General features: G+C 34.0%; 3 protein-coding genes across 4 annotated transcripts; 1 reads left to right on the top strand and 2 right to left on the bottom strand.

Moving 5' to 3' along the window:
* The first annotated feature begins 1375 nt into the window (after nt 1–1375).
* LOC111456546 (probable galacturonosyltransferase-like 7) lies at nt 1376–3430 on the top strand. Its single transcript, XM_023098461.1, has 2 exons — nt 1376–1618; nt 1815–3430. The coding sequence occupies exon 2, from the start codon at nt 1940–1942 to the stop codon at nt 3041–3043; it is 1104 nt and encodes a 367-aa protein (XP_022954229.1). The 5' UTR covers nt 1376–1618; nt 1815–1939; the 3' UTR covers nt 3044–3430.
* Nucleotides 3431–12351: 8921 nt separating this feature from the next.
* LOC111456315 (two-component response regulator ARR12-like) lies at nt 12352–13379 on the bottom strand. The gene is made up of 4 exons (XM_023098144.1): nt 12899–13379; nt 12734–12816; nt 12525–12641; nt 12352–12366 (listed from the first exon to the last, which is right to left on the bottom strand). The coding sequence occupies exons 1-4, from the start codon at nt 13377–13379 to the stop codon at nt 12352–12354; spliced, it is 696 nt and encodes a 231-aa protein (XP_022953912.1).
* Nucleotides 13380–14658: 1279 nt separating this feature from the next.
* Nucleotides 14659–18273, bottom strand: LOC111456390 (syntaxin-41-like). Of its 2 annotated transcripts, none has more exons than XM_023098232.1 (8): nt 17824–18273; nt 16879–17152; nt 16515–16604; nt 16068–16145; nt 15654–15731; nt 15508–15573; nt 15355–15435; nt 14659–14976 (listed from the first exon to the last, which is right to left on the bottom strand). In XM_023098232.1, the coding sequence occupies exons 1-8, from the start codon at nt 18012–18014 to the stop codon at nt 14869–14871; spliced, it is 966 nt and encodes a 321-aa protein (XP_022954000.1). In that variant the 5' UTR covers nt 18015–18273; the 3' UTR covers nt 14659–14868. The 2 variants fall into 2 exon arrangements, with proteins under 2 accessions (XP_022954000.1, XP_022953999.1); XM_023098231.1 differs by having other exon boundaries at nt 16879–17155; nt 17824–18268.
* Between the last annotated feature and the right edge of the window lie 175 nt (nt 18274–18448).

Raw genomic sequence — 18448 nt, 5'->3', positions numbered from 1 at the left:
TATCCTATTAATCATACGCCGTGCTGTACTGTACATCTGTAGTCCTCCACCGTATATATTTGACTGCCTCCGCCACGTGCCTTATTCCAATTCGTTCCTTTCTGTCACATCTAAATTCTTTTATTTTTTTTCACAAACATCTAATTTTAAAAAATACAACAGCTATTTATTTTTCATGATTATTATTTTTCTTAAAAAAAATAACATTTAAACAGTTGCATTATTATGCACAAAGAAAAAGAAAGGAAATGACAAGGCGCCCTTCACTAGGACACAGGTGCCTTTAGATTCTGGGGGGCCCATCGGCAAGGATAGAATTGTCATTTCCAATAAAAGATATATATATTTTTAAGATCTATGTCCTGTTCGTCGATTTTTGGGGTTTTTGCTGTTAAGAACATTAATTTGGGGAGGAAGTAAATTATTAATGGCTTTAAATTATATATTTTCGTATCTATTTTGTCAGAATAATTTATGGAATTTTATTTCATTGAATTAAAATAATATATATTTTTTATTAATATTCTAATGGTACGTCGAGATATTTGATAAATACTTTACATTAAAATAATGACTCAAATTTCACGGAGCTGACAACTCATTATTAATATTCCAATGTGAGACCTCATAATCCACTATTTTTAAGACCCATAAATACTTTATTTTTCTTTTCAACTAAGGTGTGATCACACAATCACCCCTTTGAACCCTCAACGTTCTCGTAGGCACATTGCCCCATGTGGTGGCCTCCAATGTTCTCGTTGGCATACTGTCTAGTGTGGGAGACCCAGTATCTTTGTTGTCAAATTTCTCGGTGTTGGACTCTGATACCATTTGCAACTATCCAAACAACTCTGCTAATAGATATTGTCCGCATTGTCGAAATTTTTTCAAACCATTTAGATTTTTTCAAACCATTATAAAAAATGTTTTGTACACTCCTTCGAGTGACGTGGACTTTCAGAATTGTGAGATTTGTTGTAATTTACAAAGAATAATAATAATAATAAAAAAGTTTAATATAAAATTAAAAAATTATTATTATTTTTTTAAATCTCACGAGTGTATGAGATATAAAATTAAAAAATAAAAAAGGAAAAAACAATGGAGTTATGTGGAAAAGGCCTACAAGTGCAGAACGGGTACACGAGTACATCTGGCGGAGTGGGTCCCACCAACTCATCCGGGTAACTGACAACGACAGCTGTTTCCTTTTCTCTCCCACATAATTTATAATCTTTATATTATTATTATTATTATTTCTTTTACATTTATCATTTTCTCAAAATAATTCTTAAATCCACCCCCTTTAATTTACCTACTCCATTAACGCACTAAATTTTCCTATTTTACTCCTTTTATTATTATTATAAAAAATCAAAAATATATTAAAAACAAAAGCCTCTCTCTCTCTCTCTCTCTCTCTCTCTCTCAATCTCTCTGTCGTACAGCTACTTATTGTCTGTGACTCTGGTTCTGTGTTCTTCCCGGGAATCGATAAACTCTGAATAATCGAGGAGGAGGAGGAGGACGACGACGACGACGACGAAGAACGGAGGCACAACGGCAGGAAAGAAGAACCCTAGGTCTTTCGGTTTCCGCGGCACTCCGGCCACCGGTGAGTCTTCTGTTTGCCTTCTTTTCCTCCATGTCCACTGAATGTTGCTGCGGCTATTTCTTTTCTGAGGCCGCTTCGTTTCCACGGCGTACTTCGTCTCTACTTCGGTTCACTCATGCAATGGCTTAATATTGGAACCTATTTCTCTGTTTGTTGCTTAAGAACATCGATCCGTTCAATCTATTTTGATTTCCAGCCCTGGCGGACCCTGGACGAGGAACCCTAGGTTTTTTCCCCTTTTCGATTTTGCCTGATCTTGATAACAATCCGTTTGATTTTAAGTCGAGGAGGAAGCGGAAAACAGCGATTCGAAGAGTCAAGATGTTGTGGATTATGAGATTTTCCGGATTCTTCTCTGCCGCTATGTTGATGATTATTCTCTCTCCGTCTCTCCAGTCATTTCCTCCGGCGGAAGCTATTCGATCCTCTTATCTAGAGTTTAATCTTCGGCAATCGGTTCGTCTCTCGCTCTCTGATTCACAGAGTCGGTTTCTGTTCCGTAGGTCGCCGACGTATCGCAATGCCGATCAATGTAGTCTAAGCTACTCCAAATTTTCGGATAGATTTGGCGTTTGTGATCCGAGTTTGGTTCATGTTGCGATTACGCTCGATTTTGAATACCTTCGCGGCTCAATCGCCGCTGTAAATTCGATTCTGCAGCATTCGCTCTGTCCAGAGAGCGTGTTCTTTCATTTCCTTGTTACAGAGACGAATCTTGAAGCGATTGTTAGATCCGCTTTTCCTCAGTTGAAATTCAAGGTTTATTACTTCAATCCGGCGATTGTTCAGAATCTGATTTCGACGTCTGTGCGGCAACCGCTTGAACAGCCGCTTAACTATGCGAGGAACTATTTAGCGGAGCTATTGGAGCCCTGTGTTCGCAGAGTGATTTATTTGGACTCCGATCTCGTTGTTGTTGACGATATCACGAAGCTTTGGAGTACTAATTTGTATTCTCGAACAATCGGAGCGCCAGAATATTGTCACGCAAACTTCTCGAAGTACTTCACCTCGCGATTTTGGTCGGAGAAGCGGTTTTCCGGAACGTTTCTTGGCAGGAAGCCGTGTTACTTCAACACCGGCGTGATGGTGATAGATCTCTTTCAGTGGCGACGCGCAGGCTTCACGAAGCGGATCGAACGGTGGATGGAGATTCAGAAAACCAATCGGATTTACGAGCTTGGTTCGCTTCCGCCGTTTCTTCTTGTATTCGCTGGTGATGTAGCGCCAATTGAACACCGGTGGAACCAGCATGGACTCGGTGGCGACAATGTAAAAGGCAGCTGCCGGAACCTCCACGCCGGTCCGGTAAGCATTCTTCACTGGTCAGGAAGTGGAAAGCCATGGATGAGGCTGGACTCGAAGAAACCCTGCCCTCTGGATTCCCTCTGGTCTCCATACGACTTGTACGATCACTCTCACTGAACCACCGACAACCGTCCGCCATCGCCGGTAAGTTATATGAAGGCAAAAAGAAAAAAAAAAAGCCGTCCCTCATCCTTCCCCTTCTTCTTCTTCCTCTTCCTAATTAAGTCCTTCAAAATTTCCCATTCTTTCTTCCATTCTTTACAGATTTTTATTTATTCTGTTTGTTCTCTGGGTGTCCATTGACTCTTCCTCTTGTTTGATCAGATCATCTGTATTTTACTCTACACCCCATGATTATTATCATCATTCCTTGTTCAGAAAATAAGAAATAGAATCCATACTCATTTTTTTTCAATTTTGTTTCTATATTTAGAATCGTCTGTTTTTCATGTTTAATCCTTGTATTGATCTTTTAAGTTATGGAATTAATTATATTTGCATAGATTTTGTATGCCTCCATGCTTTCAGATATCAGTTTGTTCTCTTGATCAAACCGCCCTGATTGGCCATTTCAGGAAATAATGCTTCCTCTGTGATCCCTCCTCGTCAAAAACTACATTAAGGAGAAAACAAAACAAAATGATTTGAATTGTAAATACAATTCTGAATTCTCCTCCTACCTGTGTAGTTTCACATAGGCTCGTTGATTTAGAGTCTATTTGGAAAGAATGACGTGCCATCGACAAATCAATGATGGACAAGTCCAACTAATGTTTATTATCAATCTACATTGCCATCAATGGTGATGATTTGAACGGTTGAGGATTGTTGGGGTGGGCAAATAAGGAATGCAATACATTTGTTAGTGGTGGGTTTGTGCCGTTACATCAAAGTCAGGTTATCGAGTAGTGTGTCAGTGAAGAGACTGAGCCATCTAAGGGGTGTGGACACAAATCGGTATGCCATCAAGAACACTAGGCTTGAAACTCGAGAAGGAGAATCATGCCAGCCTTGTGAGCCACCCTCCACTTTATCTACTCCCACACCCTTTCCCTCCTCTTTTTTTTTTTTTTTTCCCTAATTTATTAATGAAGGATTTAAGACAAAAGAATATTAAATTTTTTAATAAAAATCCAGAGAAGAAAGCCAAAAAAGGATTTGAAAGATGGGCAGCACACGTGGCCAGCTACGTGGCAGAAGTGTGATGTAATCAAAGTGTTGGCTACGTGTAAGTCGGCACAATGATTGATTAGGAATATTCTTCTTGTTAATTTTAATTTAGAATTTAATCATCTTTCTTAATTAATTGATTATAATTCTAATTTAGAATTTAAAACTCTGCTCGGGGTGATGACGTGGTATTTTACTTTTATTTTAAATATATTTATAAATAATTATATAATATTATTGATGATATGATTAAGACATGGCAACTGATTAATTATATAGTTTAGAATTTAGGGTACAGCTGGAGCTATGCTTTCATAAATGTCGCTCTTACATTCATATAATGTCAAAAATTAAATAAAAGGGATGTTTTTTAAATGTTCCAAAATCAAATACCCATCAGATTATTGGTCACACGTGAGAACTGACGTGCTTTATTTAATTATCATATATTTTAAATTAATAAAATACTTTCTTTTTCGATACTAATTTATTTCAAACATTTAATAATATTTTAAAAATATTCGAGAGATAAACACTCATGAGATGTATGCTATATCCAGTTGTTTTTTTCTATTTTATTTATTTGTTTAAATATCTTTGGATTAGATCATATCCAACAATAACAAACATGACGTTACTAATGACAGAGGAAGAAGCTGGAAGGAGAGGGACATAAAACATAATATCTCATAAATATAAATATTTGTTCCATTTTTTTAATAAGCAAATAGACACAACAAACAAAATAACGAAGAAATTGTGCTATAAATATGACAACAAAACTTTTAATTTATTTGAACAAAGCTCAAGAACACTGCTCCGACCATCTATTCAATTGCATCCATTTTCATTTGTTTGATTTGATGTAAAAGGTTCATTTATCTTTGTGAAATTCAGTTGTGGTTCCATCTATACATCTGCTCGATTCATATTAATCAGAGTAAAAAAAATATTAGAACATAAATAATTTATCCAAATTTGAACTAAATAAAACAAAGAGAGGACGGTGGGTACCACAAATATTTGAGAGTGGATGTGTATCAAAACTTTGTAGTAATATTGAATCACTCTTCACATAGCTATCGAAATCATGGTGTAATATTGAATCATTCTCCATTTGATTATCTGAGAGTGGATGTGTATCAAAACTTTGTAGTAATATTGAATCACTCTTCACGTAGCTATCAAAACCGTGGTGTAATATTGAATCATTCTCCATTTGATTATTTGAGAGTGGATGTGTATCAAAACTTTGTAGTAATATTGAATAACTCTCTGCGTAGCTATCAAAACCTTGGTGTAATACTGAATCATTCTCCATTTGATTATCAAACCTATGCCCTCGCTCTAATATTGAACCATTCTCCATAGGATTATCAAAACCTTGCTGTAATATTGAATCATACTCCATAGGATTATCAAAACCTTGTTGTAACGTAGAATAATTCTCCATATGATTATCAAAACTTTGTTGGTGATGCAAAACCAGTGTCGGGGTATTGCATGGATTGAAGAGCTTGTTCATAGTTCATCTGCAAAATGATTATAGAATTTATATATCAATCTCAGTATAGTAGATATGATAGAAGATAATGATTATTTAACCAACTTGAAAATGGAGATTTAAATTGAAAGAACAGTAACAATCAAAAGGCTGAGACATGTTATCGGCGACAGCATCACCGACTTGAAGGTTGTCAGAATTGAAACACGGCTTGAAGGTCGTCAGAATTGAAATTCATGTTGTAATTTTAAAAAATGTTTGAGTTATTGAATGCTCCAAAAGGGTTATCGTGATAGGATCAATGAAGGAGGTTTGATTGGGTGAAATTGGAGGGTAAGGGCTAATACCAAAATCAGTGTTTGTGGGTTGAACAAAATGGCTTTACTTGGATTCCACAAACATTCATCATATTTGAATTGTAATTAGGGTTTATAGAACTGAAATGGGTTTGTGGAGGAGGGTGATAATTAGGGTTTATGGAATTGAAATGGGTTTGGGGAAGAAGGTGACGGGTTTATGGAATTGAAATGGGTTCGTGGGAGAGGGTGACAATTAGCGGTTTGGGAACGATAATTAGGGTTTAAATGAATCTGAGGATGATTATTAGGGTTTAAATGGCTTCGCGGATGATAGATAGGATTTAAATGGCTTCGAGGATGATAATTAGGGTTTTCGAAGCTGGCGATGTAGGAACCTAAAAATTAGGGTTTATGGCAGTTAAATTAAATTTATTATACCTCAAATTGTCTCAACACATGTCAAATTAAAAATTATTAAACATAATAACTAATAACTTAATACCCTCCGAATAACTTTACATGTATCAAATTTATAAATAATGATGGGTATAGTATTATCGTCTAGATTATATATTGTAATAAACTGAATTATATGGATTCACCTGGCCTGGCTATTTTTAAAAAGATGTTGAACATTTACTTATTCAATCACAACTAATATGCATTTTGATTACACTTTATCAAGTGTTTATAAGTGATGTGCATTCAATTACGAAAATGATTTTTGGATTTGAAATGTGTTGAGAAAGAACTTAGTATTTTTGAAAATGGGGAGGAGATTGAAAATTAGGATTTTTGGAAATATTTAAAAAGGTGAGAAAATTGATAATCACTGTTTGACGGTGATAATTAGAGTTTTTGTGATGTCATAATTAGGATTTTTGGTAATGACTTTGTGGAGAAAATGGAATTAAGGTGAGGATAGAGGAAGATATTTTATATTATATTTAGAAATATATAATTATTATATAATTAATTTTTTTTATTAATTAATAATATAATTTATATTTATTATTATCAAAAGATAATTAGAAAGATTAATAAGTTTGATTTAGCACAATAAAAAAATGTGTAAATTGAGAAACTCGATCTCAAATTGTTTTTTATTTTATTTATTTGTTTCGTTATATTTCATTGAGATGTAAAAATGGCAAAAAAAAAATTAATTATTTTTCAAATTATTTTTCACTAATTTTTTTTATGTATACTAGTCTCGAAATGAAAAAAAAAAAAAAAAAAAAAAAACCAAAAAGCTTAGGGCGATTATAAATTCTATACTTTATTCAACAACAAAGAAATAAATAGTCATGAGATATATATATTTTATTCACAATAATAAATAGATAAATACTCATCCTATACATTCTACTCACATATAAATACTCATCAAATAGATGCTCGGTTAACAAAAACAAATGGATAAATACTCATCAGAAAACATGCTCTATTAACAACAACAAAGAAAATGTATAAATGCTTAAAGTTCTCCAAATCAAAGAATTCTTCCCATCAAATTGTTATTTCTTATTCATCTATTCGTTTTAGTATATCTCGATTGTGGTTCATATTCATCTCATTCATATAATTACTTGTTACTTTCTTTTAATAATTAAGACACCTAATAACTAAGAAATTGTGCTATAAATATGCCAACAAAATTTTTAAACATAGATATATACCATACTCTATTTGAAAAAAGCTCAAGAATGCTACGACCATTTACTCAATTGCATCCATTTTTATTTGTTGGATCAGGTGTAAAAGATTCATTCATCCTCGTGAAATTCGGTTGTGGTTCCACCCATGCATATGTTAGATTCATATTAATTAGAGTAAGAAATGTTAGAACATAAATAATTTATCCAAATTTGAACTAAATAAAACAACGAGAGGAAGGTGGGTACCACAAATATTTGAGAGTAGATGTGTATCAAAACTTTGTAGTAATATTGAATCACTCTCCAAATAGCTATCAAAACCTTGGTGTAATATTGAATCATTCTGTATTTGATTATTAAAACTCTAGAGTAATATTGAACCATTCTCTATTGGATTACCAAAACCTTGTTCTATCGTAGAATCATTCTCCATGTTATTATCAAAAAATTGCATTAATATTGAATCATTCTCCATGAAGCTATCAAAACCTTGGTATAATATTGAATCATTCTCCATTTGATTATCAAAACCTTGCCCGAACCATTCTCCACTGAATTATCAAAACCAGTAATATAACCCATTAAAATCTGAGGAAAAGTTGAGGACCCATTACCACCAAACCCAGCTCTTCTTGGTTTGGATTAGAACCCATTAAAATCGGAAGAAAGTTAAGAGAAAGGTGAGGAGAGAGTGATTAAAGAAATTAATCATGATTAAGCAAAGGATTTAATAGAATATAATAAATAATAAGGGCATATATATATATATATATATATATATATTATGTATATATCTAAATAAGGAGGTTTTGAGGATGATAATAAATAATATTAAGATAAAAAGGGTTTGAAAATTAATAAAAACCGTTTGAAATTTAAATTAAAAAAAAATATTTAGAAATTATTTATTTTTTATTCAATTTTAAATTTAATAATAACTATAATTTATACTTATTTTAGATTTTATTAAAATTAAAATAATGTATATTTATGCATAAGTATAAAATAAATGAATTAAATTATAAATATAATTTTTTTTAAAAATTTCATCCAAATTTTAATTAAAATAATAATAGAAAACGTGAACATATCGGTGCAAAAGGTAAGGGGAAGTGGGCCTAGGCTGAAAGGCATAGACGAGTTCTAAAATAAGAACATAGAAGTGGGTGACGATGTGGGCTGGCCGAATAGCGAAGTGGGCTTGGGCCGACCTAGGAAGGAAAGCCCATAGACTAAAATTTTGAGGGAGAAGCCCAAAAGGGGAACATAGCACAGTGGGCTGGGCTGACCTAATAGCACAGTGGGCTTGGGCTTTTCTTTTGTGGTGAGAAAAAAGCAAGAGCTTGAGCTATGAGCCGAAGGAAAGCGACTAATAATTTCAAAGGGCCATTAATTTTATTATACCCTCAAAATATCTCGACATACATCAAATATTTGAGGATGTGTATCAAAACTTGGTAGTAATATTGAATCATTCTCCATTTGATTATCAAAACCTTGCTCTTGCTCTAATATTGAACCATTCTCTACGGGATTATCAAAACCTTGCTGTAATATCGAACAATTGTCCATTTTATTATCAAAACCCTGTTGTAATGTAGAATCATTCTCCATATGATTGTCAAAATTTAGTTGTGATACAAAACTATTGTCCGGGTATTGCATGGATTGAAGAGCTTGTTCATAGTTCATCTGCAAAATGATTATAGAATTTATATATCAATCTCGATATCATTGATATGATAGAAGATAATAGAATTTATATATCAATCTCGATATCATTGATATGATAGAAGATAATGATTATTTAACTAACCTGATGGGAATTTAAATTAAAGAGACAGCAAGAACCCAAAAGATGAGACATGTTATTGCTGACAGCACCACAAGCTTAAACGTTGTCATAATTGAAATTCACGTTGTAATCTTAAATAATGTTTGGGTTATTAAATGACCCAAAAGGGTTATCCATGATAGGATGAATGGAGAAGGTTTGATTGGGTGAAATTGGAGGAGGGCAAGGGCTAATACCAAAATCTGTTTGTGGGTTGATCAAAATGTGGGTTTACTTGATTCCACAAACGTTCATCATCTCTGAATTGGAATTAGGGTTTATAGAACTGAAATGGGTTTATGGAGGAGGGTGATAATTAGGGTTTATAGAATTGAAATGGGTTTGTGGAAGAAGGTGACAATTAGGGTTTATGGAATTGAAATGGGTTCGTGGGAGAGGGTGAAAATCAGTGGTTTTGGAATGATAATTAGGGTTTGAATGGCTACGAGGATAATTATATGGGTTTAAATGACTTCGTGATGATAGATAGGCTTTAAATGGCTTCAAGGATGATAATTAGGGTTTTCGAAGCTCGAGGTAGGAACCTGAAAATTAGGGTTTATGGCAGTGGTAGGGCTTTCGAGAAGAAGCTGAGAATCAATGGTAGAAGAGAAAGGTAGAGAGTTGGAAGAGGATTTAGCTGAATTATTCTGATTTCTGAGATGCAATCTATGTCTCTGCATGTAACCAATAAATTACTTTTAGATCAAACGTTGTCAAAATCAAAATGGAAATAAGAACAAAACAAGAACAAAGAAGAAACTCCATTCCCTCCAAGATCTTCCTAGGAGCAACTTCTACGTTAATAGAACACAAACCACATATTAGGTTTCATGATAACAAAGATTCATAAAACGAAAGAAAAACATAAACTCTCTCCCGTTTGATGACCCATTTTGAGCTTCAAGAACTTCAAGAACTTCAAGAAACGATTGATGAAGTTCTGGAGTCCAAATTAATCGTTGTTTTTTTATTCTCGATAGATGATGCGAACCATTCTTCAGGTTCTTCATTGAAGCCTTAGAGTTTCGCCGGATCCTCACCACGTTCGACTGGAGTTAATACCAGTAGAGGTAGAGGTAGAGGTAGAGGAATTGAGGCTACTCTGACTATAATTGTAAGGATTCAGATCAATATATAACTATAATTTATACTTCGTTTTACTCTATTGATTCTATTAAAATTGAAATAATTATATTGATGTTAAATATAAAATATGAAAGGAGTAAATTAAATTATAAATATATTATTTTAAAAATTTTAATCCAAATTTTAATTAAAATAATAATTTAATATATTGTCGGCTTATACGTAGGAGAGATTTCAAAATTAACTCTTCAAACAAACGGTCCAAATTTATTTAATTTATAGTAAGATTATTAAATATACTAAATTAATAACTCCAACAATTAAATACACTATACTGTCTAAGTTTTACTATACATACATTAAATTTATAATCAACGATATTGATTGGTGTGCCAAAATTTATCTCTAAGTTAAATATTCGAATGGAGTGAATATAGGTAAAAAAGAACGGGGTGGTTGATTGACCTGACTGTCTATATTTGATGACAAATGAATATTGCAACGTTTATTGATTCAATATTCAATTGCAGGTATACGATCAAATATATGCTCTATTCACAACAACAAAGAGAATTGGAAAGTACAAGTGCTTAAAGTTCTTCGAAGGAAACGATTCTTTCTGTAAGTTGTAAGTTGTTATTTCTTATTTATCTATTTGTTTCACTATATTTCGATTGTGGTTCGAAAATCACGACTGTCATAGAGAGGAAGAAGATGGAAGGAGAGAGAAAAAAAATATAGCTCTCATTAATATAATTATTTGTTCCATTCCTGTAATAAAGGAATATACACAAGTTCCATTCTTTTAATAAACAAATAAACACACAAAATAAAGAACAAATTGTGATATATACTTATTCTATTTGAACAAAGCTCATGAACACTTCTCAACCCATCTACTCAGTTGCATCCATTTTCATTCGTTTCATCGGAATGATTTTGAGGTGTAAAAGGTTCATTTATCCTTTCGAGATTTGGTGATGGTTCAACCCATGTATCTGCTCGATTCATAACAAGAGGAAAAAAATGTTAGAACATAAATGATTTATCCAAATTTGAACCAAATAAATAAAACACACAAGAGAGGATGGTGGGTACCACAAATATTTGACAATACAAGTGGATGTGTATCAACACTTTGTAGCAACGTTGAATCACTTTCCACGTAGCTATCAAAACGTTGGTGTAATATTGAATCATTGGCCATATGATTATCAAAATTTTGTTGTGATACAAAACTATTGTCGGGGTATTGCATGGATTGGAGAGCTTGTTTGTAGTTCATCTGCAAAATAATTATAGAATTTATATATCAAATTCAGTAATCATAAATATGATAGAAGATAATGATTATTTAACCAACCTGAAAATTGGGATTTAAATTGATAGGACAGCAAGAATCCAAAGGCAGAGACATGTTATTGTCGACAGCACCACCAAATTGAAGGACGTCAGAATTGAAATTCATGTTGTAATCTTGAAAAAAGTTTGGGTTATTAAGTGCTTCAAGAGGGTTATCTATGATAGGATGAAGGGAGGAGGTTTGATTGTGTGAAATTGGAGGAGGGCAAGGGCTAATATGATTGGAATTAGGGTTTATGGTATTGAAATGGGTCTGTGGAATAGATTGATAATTAGGATCGTTTGAATTGGAATGAGGGTTCATGAAATACAAATGGGTTTGTGGAATAGATTGATAATTAGGGTCGTTGGAAATTAAATGGGTTTGTGGGAGAGGGTCACAATTAGGGTTTATGGAATTGAAATGGGTTTGTGGAAGAGGGTGACAATTAGCATTTTCGGAATGATAATTAGGGTTTAAATGGCTTCGAGGATGATTGTTAGGGTTTAAATGGCTTCGATGATAATACTTAGGGTTTATGAGACTAGAATGGTTTTGTGAAGAAGGGCAAGAATTAGGGCTTTCCGAGCGGGAATGGATTCGTAGAGGAGGCTGAGGATTAGGGTTTTTCGAACGGGAATGGGTATGTGGAGGAACATTAAAATTAAGGTTTTTGGAGCTTGAACAGGTCGATTGAGGAACCTGAGAATTAGGGTTTATGACAAAGGAAGGGCTTTGGAGAAGAAGCTGAGAATTAAGGCTAGTAGCTGAATTATTCAACTCTCTGTTGTTCAAATTTTTGAGATGCAATCTATGTTTCTGCATGCACCAACAAATTCCTTGTTAAAATTAAAATGGAAAGAATAACAATCTTGAACGAGAACGAGAACGAGAACGAGAAATCCTCTTACTTGAAGGTGGCTAGCAATGTTTTCTCGAGTGATATTTGGATATCTTTTTCGCATTTCTTCCAAGATCTTCCTGGGAACAACTTCTACATTAATAGAACACAAACAACAAATTAGATTTTTTTTGATAACAAAGATTCATAAAACGAAAGAAAAACGTAAACTTACTCCTATTTGATGTGCCATTTTGAGCTTCAAGAAGTTCAATAACTTCAAGAAACGATTGATGATGTTCTTGAGTCCAAATAAATCGTTGTTTTTGATGAGAACCATTCCTCTTGTTCATTGAAGCTTGAGGGTTTGAAGAACTGGCTCTTCCGACACCGTTGTCGTTGAATCCTGACGGCGTTCCACCGGAGTTAATACTTGCAGAGGTAGCGTTAATGAGGCTACCTCCTGGTGTTGAAGCTATTTGTAAAGATGGAATATATTGATACATATTATCACCGCCATGAGGGTTTGAAGAACTGGCTCTTCCGACACCGTTGTCGTTGAATCCTGACGGCGTTCCACCGGAGTTAATACTTGCAGAGGTAGCGTTAATGAGGCTACCTCCTTGTGTTGAAGCTATTTGTAAGGATGGAATATATTGATACATATTATCACCGCCAAACCCAGCTTGCTTTTCTTGGTTTGAATTAGAACCCATTAAAATCTGAGAAAGAGTTGAAGCTGAAGAAGAGTTGAAGGGAGAGTGATTAAAGAAGCTAACGATTAAGAAGAGGATCTAACAGAATATAATAAATAATAAGGGCGTGTGTATATATATATATATATTATTCATATATCTCAGAAGGTAAAAAGGGTTTGAAAATTAAATTTAAAAAATAATATTAAAATAAAAAGGTTTCGAATTTAAATTTAAAAAAAAAAAATATATTTAGATAAATATATATATATATATTATGCATGTAGGAAGGTTTTGAGGATGATAATAAATAATATTGAGATAAAGAGGGTTTGAAAATTAAATTTAAAAAATAATATTAAGATAAAAAGGGTTTGAAATTTAAATTAAAAAAAAATAATATCTAGATAAAAAAAATTTGAAATTTAAATTTATAAAATAAGACTAAGATAAAAAAAATATTCGAATGAAATTTAAATGATTTATATAATTTAAATTTTTTTATTATTCAATTATATAATTTATCCAAGTAAAATGGGGATGGGTTAGAAATAATTTATTTTTTATTCAATTTTAAAATTTAATAATAACTCTAATTTTTACTTATTTTACTTCATATTAAAATAATATATATTTTGCATAAATATAAATGAATTAAATTATAAATATAATTTTTAAAAAATTTAATCCAAATTTTAATTAAAATAATAATAGAAAAGGAAACAAATCGGTGGGCTTGGGCTGACCTGAGAGCTGTTTTAAAATCTCGAGGAAAAAAAGGCCGAGGGGAAGTGGGCTTGGGCTGACCTAGAAAAAAAAGACATAGACGCGTTTTAAAATAAGAGCAGTGGGTGACGATGTGGGCTGGCCCTAATAGCGCAGTTGGCTTGGGCCGACGTAGGAAGGAAAGCCCATCGACTGAGGTAGAAGCCCAAAAGGGGAACATAGCACAGTGGGCTGGGCTGACCTAATAGCACAGTGGGTTTGGGCTTTCCTTTTGTCGTGAGAAAAAAGCAACAAGCTCGAGCTTATCCAGCAAGGAAAGCGTTTTAAAACATTGAGATCACTATTAATTTAAGAGGGCCATTAAGTTTATTATACCCTCGGAATATCTCTACATACATCAAATTTATAAACGACGATGATTATTAAACAAAACGAACTAACTTGTGTTCGCGATGATTATTAAACACAATGAACTAACTTGTGTTCGATACTTGTGGGCGACAACAACGATTAGGGTGGGCACCTATATTCAATGGTAGGGAGCTAGGGGTTAGGGGTTACCGAGAAGTGAAGGTAGTGAAGATAATTTTTTAGTAATTTACATAAAAAAGTTGGAAAAGAATTCTCAACAAAACACTCAACTAATTAAGATATTTCAAAGAATATCATTTCAACAATGCCACATTCAAGACTCTAAGAATAATACACGAAAGGAACGGCACCTGCTTAGAGCTTACCAGCCGGCAGTTGTCAAAATCCTTATCAGGCCAAAGGGGAACATTTGTTACATAATTATCTCCTTCAGTATCAACAGAACCAGCATTATGAAACACATAATAACCAGCACCGTTGCACACTTCACCATTCCTCCATTCTTCTGACTCTTCTCTGCCTGCAGATGCCAAAACATCCCACCATCATCCCTCATCTTTTCACCAAAATCATCATTAAACCACCAATAATATGAAATGTTCCACTCATTTAGTTTGAGAAGTTTATAAACCTAAGAACTTATCAAATTATACGATGGGTTTTCTAAACCCATGCCTAGTTTTGAAAGAAAAAACTGAACTCATCTACTTCATACGATGGGTTTTCAAAACCTTTTATTTCGGAATTTGGCTATGAATTCTAATAATTTTTTAAGAGAGAGAAAAATTATGGTAGAGAACGGTGAGGAAACAAATACAATTCTCAAAACTCTTTTAACTATTTGATATCTCAGTTTTTGGATCACAAATGACAGTGATCTTTGAAAGAGAGAGAGAACCTTTTGAAGCTGCTTATAGCCCTCTTCAACTGAAGCAGCAACATTCTGAATATTGTGGTCAATTCTATCGACAATGGTACCCTGATAAAATCACAACGTTCATTAGTTGATACAAACCCAGATTGACAAACAAAAAAAAAAAATGGTCTTTACCTGGTCTATAACAAGGGTTGAGAGATCCTTCATGATTTGGGCGAGTTCATTCACTGATTTCACAACCTACACATAATAAAAAGACTTATATTTATCACATTGTGAATAGTTCGTCTCGCAACTCCGATACAAGAACCTTCCATAACCTGTTTAATCTCTTTCTCCCTTCCCTGAATGTGCTGCGCATCCATTCCAAATGTCATCGTTTGGTGTTCATTGGTTCCCTGATCCCACACAGAAGTACCAATCAAGGAGAAGTGAGAGACAATGATATATTGTATCATAAAAACCACACCCAAAAGAATTATCAAATGGCAATATGCTATCCTAGCATACAAAACAATAAGACATTTAGCTCAGGCATATGATTAACAAAATCAACCACTGAAGCAATATCCACTTATCAACATGGAACATCCAAAAAGATTTGACAGTCAAAAACATTTGGAGTTAAAAAAACATAACATGTGAATTTGTGCTTCGAGTTCTCAAAAATCATCCCTTGCATAAGAAAAGTTCAGTCTTGAAATGCCCAGGTAACCAAAGAGATCAGCACATACAAATTCATCATATCGGTCATCATCCTGTAGAGTTCTGCTTCCATTCAAATTTATCTCCAAATCAATTCCATCATGCCCCTGCAATACAAAAGTAATCAACTGAAACCTCACTAACTAAAAATAACACTGTTTCAATTGATGAGACTCCCGAAAAATTACTTACTATTGACCAAATTATAGATTTTACCAAGAAAAGTATAATCCAAGAATGATAGACGAATGAACAAATGAAATGAGGAGAGAATTGTCATAACGGAAAAGAAGTTTCTTCATACTATATCTAACACATTTTTAATAGATTGGTGACAAGTACAAGAAAATTATAAGGTGGGAACAAAAAGATGAAACTCATTTTAAATACCCCAGCTACCAAGCCAACTAATCAGATGAAATCTTTTTTTTTTTTCAGAAAGTTTTCATAGGTCCGTTTGAACACAGGGCACAAACCTCCTTTTGCTGCTGCAGATGTTTCAGATACATTGACTGTCTTCTACGAAGATCCATTGAAAGATTCTGAAGCTCTGTAGCAAGAGAACGCTGTTAAGAAAAGGAGTCAATCCATCACAAAAAGGAACAAATTGTTAAAAGACCCTGAAAACCAGAATCAAGAAACACTCTCAGGGAGGTGAAAAGTCTATAGGAACTTCATACATTAGTTTCCCGGTGGCACAAAAAAGGTCCAACGACAAAGAACAACAGATAGAAAAAACGTAATAACAGAAAGCAATTACTAAAAGACCAACTATGACTCAGATACAAAGTCGGATCATTCATAGTATTAAGCAAAAGAATTAGTGAGAATCAAGCATACCTGTACATTTTTTCTGATGCTAATATCCTCTGAAGACCCAGTACAAGAAATTCTCTTCAACCTCTTCTCAGAGGCTTTCAAAAGATTGGTAATTTCTTGCGTAAGCGCCTCAATCGTATTCTGATCTTCTTTGCCATCAGCAAAAGAAGGCATTAAAGCTTTAGAATGAGCTTTGACTAACTCTGCCATCTTCCTACGAATTTGGTGTATATTAACAGTTATTTCTTCAGAATCATCCACCCAAGCTGGAGGCAGACCCACCATCAATGCATCACTGCTGCACCTCAGATACAATATTACAGTCAGGAGAGTTTGAGTTAATATTTTGCTAAATTACTCAGACAGAAACCTTCAAATTCTAAGCAGATCAATTGTAAGTCAAAAGTTAAACCTCCCTATGATCATCAACCATTTGAAATGTGTGCCTTCAATGCACAGTACCGGACATTTTGGTAAATTTAATTCATTAACCTTCACTATCCGAGTCTTGAGACCATTCACTCAGTGAGCGTTTCCTTCCCAAATTCCCAGTCAATTAATGAAATATTGTCAAGAAAACTCTATTGTCATTTCCTGCTGAGGTATGATTATGTCAAGCAGTTCGAAGAATTACAATTCTTCAACTCCAAGTAGGTATGGGGGGCGGGGTGGCAAGAATGCGTTGGTGATGTCTTCTTATCTGCTCTTCAAAATTTCACCAGAACTACTCTAGAAAAAGGAAGTCACAAATACACGTTTGATGCAAAAAAACTTCACTGACGCAAATAAGAAAAATCTTTTAATTGAATGTCAGAGTAGAAGTTCAATTTTCCATCCAGATACTCCACATCGCTAAGAAAATAATTCAGCACAAGCAATTTATGCACTTACTAGACCAAATTTAATAAAAGAAAAATGCAAAAGAACTTTGGAAGAAAAGCTAGAACAAAAAAAAAGACTCTATACCTCGAAGGTCCTGGATCTTCTGTGCTAAGAGGAGCGTAATCTGAAGAGCGCTTTGAGCGAAGAAGAGACGAACTCACCATCTCAATAACCGGTCCGCTCGAACCAGCTGCCGAGGAAGATAAAGGCGCACGGACGCTCTTCACGGCGTCCCTGTACCTTCTAAACTGTGCAGTTCGATTCCTCGTCGCCATAGAAGACAACAGCCGAAGAGAAAAAAAAAAAAAAAAAAAAAAACAAGAAATCAGTGAGTAGAGAGTTCAAGAATGATCAGAATCGAAAAACTCGAGTCAGTTCCTGCGTTAAAATGAAATGAATTGAAGAATTCAATGTTCGAATCGAACATTGAACAACTCCCCCCGGAATGAAGAAATTTCGCGGAGGTTTTACACGTTAACCTTCGCCGGAAGTAAACAGATCAGGATTCAGGCGGACCTTGATTGGATCCTGAATGGGCTCTCATATTGGGCTTATGGCCCTTCGATCTTTTTTTACCTTGGTTTATTTTTAATTTAAAAAAAAAATACTTTTAAATATGGATATTTTAACACGTGGGAAATTTCTAGTAATATTTCTAGTAATTTTAAGAACCTCCGAGGGTAAAACGGGAATAAAAGTCCTAATCCAG

Source organism: Cucurbita moschata, unplaced genomic scaffold (assembly GCF_002738365.1).
Source record: "Cucurbita moschata cultivar Rifu unplaced genomic scaffold, Cmos_1.0 Cmo_Scf00018, whole genome shotgun sequence".
Taxonomy (NCBI): domain Eukaryota; kingdom Viridiplantae; phylum Streptophyta; class Magnoliopsida; order Cucurbitales; family Cucurbitaceae; genus Cucurbita; species Cucurbita moschata.
Note: the sequence above shows the minus strand (reverse complement) of the source record. Positions and strands in the feature narration are given on the sequence as shown.